The sequence below is a fragment of the Vicia villosa genome, linkage group LG2 (assembly GCF_029867415.1).
Source record: "Vicia villosa cultivar HV-30 ecotype Madison, WI linkage group LG2, Vvil1.0, whole genome shotgun sequence".
Classification (NCBI taxonomy): domain Eukaryota; kingdom Viridiplantae; phylum Streptophyta; class Magnoliopsida; order Fabales; family Fabaceae; genus Vicia; species Vicia villosa.
The window spans coordinates 197,660,607-197,665,850 of NC_081181.1; the positions used below are offsets into that span (position 1 = coordinate 197,660,607).

A 5,244-nucleotide genomic window follows, 5' to 3' on the forward strand; every position below is an offset into this window, starting at 1 on the left:
GTACAAACATTGCTTGTAAAGGTATGTCATGATAGTTGTGCCCAACAAAGATAGCATAAGAGTAACACAATATCATTAAATTAGGGTTACACGGTTATAGAAAATATATATAATATTATGACTCAGCTTACAATAATACCCCTGAATCGTACCACGGGGAGGGGGGACTCCCCTACCATGCTTCTCTTTAATGAATACATATATATGAGTCAAACTTGTCGATCTCTATCTTGAAGAATATCAAATTCCTATGAAGATTTTATGCATGATGATCACATCTTGGCAATTAAGGAGGCACACCTACTTAACACTGAGAAACACAAGTCCAAGCAATGCTTGAACTTGTCATTGATGATAGGTTTGGTCAGCATATTAGATGCATTCTCTAAAGTATGAACCTTTTCAAGTAATATTTGTCCAGATGCAAGTAAATCTTTGATCTTATGAATTCTCACATCATAATGTCTGACAATCAGAGAGAAAATCTCATTATAATTAACCCCCTCTGCTGTGAGCACCCCTTTACTACAAGATGATCCTTGAATTTTCCCCTTCTTTTTGTGTTATTGTTGATTTTCTCTTAAACACCCACTTATAATAATCGATAAACCTTTTCCACTTCAGAATTTGAATAAGCTACTGCTCTCTACCTCTCTTCCACCATACTCATCAATATTCTTGTCTCGTGGTCCGAATTTTAACTTATTATTTCTTCTAGTGATCCACGGAACTAACAATTTTTAGATGTAATGAGTGAATTTTTAAAGAACATCAATTTATAGTTTCTACATGAGCTTTATACACTCAACTTACAATCTTATAATTATGTGTCATTTTTTAAGCTAAACAATTCTCTAATCGTGTGCTAAATTATAAGTTACACGATTATAAGTCACTTTTGCAAAAATATTTGTCCTAAATTATAAGTCGTTTTACAATCTTAATACATCATTAATGACTTTTTGTCTAATATACCCTTTCCTATTTATTTCTTTCAATTCTTTTAATTTCGCTTTCCAATGTAATTATTGAAGGATATTTTTGTAAAGTTATACATCTTTTCATTTTTCCATAAAGTAATAATTATATTTTTTTAATTATCATAAAATGTCCAAAACGTCTTATAATTTAGGATGGAGGTAGTAATATTTTTTTATAATTTAATTTTAGTGTAAGTCAAATCATTATGTAAATTCTACCTTTTATTTGAAAAATTTAAAGACTTTAATGATAAAATTTATGAATGTTTCCTCGGAGCCAAATTCAGAAAATACCACATACAAAGTGAGAATTTGAAAAAAAAAAACTTACTTTTTGCAATGTAAATGTGAAATTAGTCTTTATATAATACTTCTAAAATATGTAATTTGATCCCAATATTTTTAAGAACATGCTAACTTATACATTTTTGAAAAATTTCAAATGGCCCCTACAAACTTTTAAAAATGGAAAATAATTTTTTTAAAATTAAAAGTTATCACAGTGGAAGCCAACAAATGGAATGTTGAGACAGGTGAAGAAGTAGCTTTTTGGCAGCTTATAAATACTCTTCAATTCATTACATCAAACAACCACAACCATTCTTCACTTCAGTTCTTTATCTTTTGCAACTATATCACTTCCAATGACAAAAACCGATTCCTCCCAACAACACTCTAACTCAAAAGTCCTTAGTGATCAATTGGATATATGGAGTTCAATTTTGAACCAAAAGAGCAAATATGAAGCTTCACAATCAAAAACTAGTCCCTATATTCACCCACTTGTGAAAAAATCAGAAAGTTTTTTAAGTGAAAAGAGTCTTGAAATTTGTACCGAGAGCCTTGGATCAGAATCTGGTTCAGATGGGTTCTCTTCTTCTTACAAATCATCATCATCTGAGGGTAATAGTTCAGAAGATGATGAAAAATTGAAAGAAACGGTGAACATGGTGGTGAAGAAGCCTCGGTGTTTTCCTCCTCCACTTTCTTCACTCACTAGTCAAACTCAACAACTCCAAATGAAGCCCCACCGTGACAATGGAAGGCTGTTTATGTTCCTCCAAGTTGCGTCGGTTCCTTCTCAGAACATTTTCTTCTCTAAACGACAAAACGGTCGCCTTATCCTCACTTTTGCTGATGAACAAGAAGAAGAAAGTGTTGATGAGTTTGTGAAAGATGAGTGTGTTATAGAGAAAACACAGTTGAGTGGTTTAGAGATTATGGTGCATAAGGAAATTGTGTTATTTGACAAGAATCAAAAATGGGTAGAGAGGTTCAAGAGAGAGACCAGTTTTGAGGATGTTAGAGTTGTACAAATACATAAACATGGTTCATGGCCTAGAATTCTCAATCAACAAAATAACTTGTCGTTCATGAAGGAAAATGGTAATAGAAGTAACAAAGATGTTGCCTATGGGAACATACATCAAGGTTCAAAGGAAACACGACAACAATTGTTGGTTTTAAGAGGGAAGAATGGAGATTTCTTGATTCATAGTTTAAAGTGTTACAAGGATTCAACATTCCAAATCCAAATTCCAAGACCCATCAAATTAATTGAGTAATTTCTCTACATATTTACATATACAGAAATGCTATAATTACACCCATTTTAACATATACCCCATATTAATATACAGTATGATCCATTTCCCTTTTATTTTATTATTATTTTGTGTATTAATATTTGAGCTACTTCCAAAATAATGCATAAAATTTAGGGTGTAGTCAAATACGGTGTCACAATATAGTGTAAGCATAGTGGGTCATCTATAAATTAATATTTTATTGTTCACACTCTTACATTTTATTAATATCATATTTATAAATAAGATTTTTTATTTATTTATAACAATTACGATTCATTAATAAATTAAATTTAAAATTCATCAAAACACAATTGTCTAAAAAAAAATAACATCTTAAACAAATAATACTTTTGTTTTTTTAAATAAAGTGGAGGGTTGTTTTAAAATTTGCGAACAAAAATTTATATGAGTCTTTTGAATTTTCCAGATCACCTTAATGTATGACATAATCTTGATCACATTAATCCTATTAAATATATTGAATAATAATTTAATTAAAAAGTTAATAAAAAATATCTAATAAAAAATAGACTTAAACGTATAACCAGTACTAAAGACTTTGATATATGTCCAGTTCACCAGATGCAATGGTGAAGGAGTAATTACTAAGTGGTTTCAGAATACCCGATTTCAAGTTGTTTAAGGGAGGAAAACATATCAAAGAAAAAAAAACATTTGTGGAAGGGAATGACAATCCATCATACTTACGACAAATCACTTTTTTCTCTTCGGGAGGAAGCACTCCCCATTTCGAGGAGGGACCTACTTCAATAAAGGCATAGTCTAAGCCACCTTCATCAACAAAGGCGAAAACAGAGTCTAATGTCTCTTGTTGTACCCACACTGTAGAGTTATCTCCTATCGCTTTTTCACTACAAAAACTGCAATTAGCCAGGTGAATTTCACCTGGCAAAAGCTAAAATCACGCTGCAATGCAACAATTGCAGGGTTGACCAAATACCCCGCAAAAACGTTAGTCGCAACTTGTTGCAAGGTGATTATCACTTCGCAACTTTGCCAGGTGACTATCACTTCGCAACTTTGCCAGGTGAATTTCACCTTGCATTACCTGTCCCAGAGTTGAGCAGAACAAAGCATGCGCGTCAGAGCAGAGCAGAGCACGATGTTCAAAAAAATAAAAAGAAAGTTGCGAGGTAAATTTCACCTGGCAAATTTTGAATAGACAGAAAGTTGCTGAGTGAGTTTCACCTGGCAAGGTTTTCAATATTTATAATATATATATATATATATATATATATATATATATATATATATATATATATATATATATATTATATTTATTATAATATATTTATGTTTTACAAAAATAGTAAACTAAAATCTATTATATTATTTATTTATTTATGAAAAAACGAAAAAAACTGTATACCTAATTCTAAAACTTTCACATACTAAAAAATTTCACCTACTGGTTTCTAATAATTTAAAATACACATATTCTAACATTTTAACATATTTATACACAAAATCATATAAATTTCATCAAAAATTTTCTAAAATATTATACACAAATCTAACCATCACTACTTACATGATACAAACTTCAATAAAAAATGCATAATTTAAACCAATTCATACAACCCAATATAAAATAACAAACAATTTAATTCATATGTGTACCTTAAATAATGGATTTGATAAAAAACAAAAAAGAACTTTGAAACCAGCAAGTAATTTGAGTCTTGAATGTGTTGATTTGTGTTAAAAATGAAAGCTTTGAGAGATTTTGAGGGTTTTGAAATGTGGAACCATGGTTGGGAGAAAGAGATTGAATGAATGAAATTTGTTGAATCTGGAATGTGAGAAAGGAAACTGAAGTTGTGGTGCTTAAAGAAAACTTGTGAGGTGAAAAACACCTTGCAACTTTTAGAATCGTTGAGACTTGCTAGGTGATTTTCACCTCGCAATGTTTGTGTCAGTCAAACGCCCACCTGCCACATTGTGCCATCAGTAATTGACAGACATAATTTCCCCCCAATTTTTTTAAAACATAGTTGTGGGGTGTTTTTTACCTAGCAACTTTTGCGGGGTGTTTTTCACCTAGCAACTTCATTTTCAAAAATTTCAAATTGCGCCATCAGTAAATACTAAACCTAATTTCCCCCCAATTTTTTTAAAACATAGTTGCGGGGTGTTTTTCACCTAGCAACATTTCTTTCAAAAATTTCAAACTTTCCACCGTCTGTTGCGAGATGGAAAAATATTTATTTATTTGCGAGGTGAAATACACCCCGCAAGTGCATTAATTTGCGAGGTGACTAACACCTGGCAAACTCACCCTACTAATATGATGTTTTCTTGTAGTGTTTGAGTTCTAGATTGAAAGTTGTTCATGTTAAAAAAGGTTGTCAACGCATAAACAAACAATTATAAGAAGAATGTGAGGTCTATCCAAAGACAAACTTCGCGCCCCACCAAACGTCATCTAAAGCAATAAAGTTCACGCACTACAATTTTTTTCAATTTGCGAGGTGACAATCACCTCACAACTCTTAAAATCACCCCGCTACACCAAATTTATGTGGCTGTCAAACACTTCGTAAAAATTCTAGTCGCGGGTTTTTGCTGGGTGAAAATCACCTCGCAACCTTGCTAGGTGTAATTTACGTCGCAACTCTCTTGTCAGCGTGTGCGAGTGCTTTGAGCAGAGCGTT

The 5,244-nt window shown here is 31.8% G+C and overlaps 1 protein-coding gene across 1 annotated transcript; it reads left to right on the forward strand.

The window, feature by feature from the left end:
* The first annotated feature begins 1,587 nt into the window (after positions 1–1,587).
* Positions 1,588–2,770, forward strand: LOC131647864 (protein FAF-like, chloroplastic). Its single transcript, XM_058917684.1, has one exon. The coding sequence runs from the start codon at positions 1,625–1,627 to the stop codon at positions 2,543–2,545; it is 921 nt and encodes a 306-aa protein (XP_058773667.1). The 5' UTR covers positions 1,588–1,624; the 3' UTR covers positions 2,546–2,770.
* Positions 2,771–5,244: the final 2,474 nt, after the last annotated feature.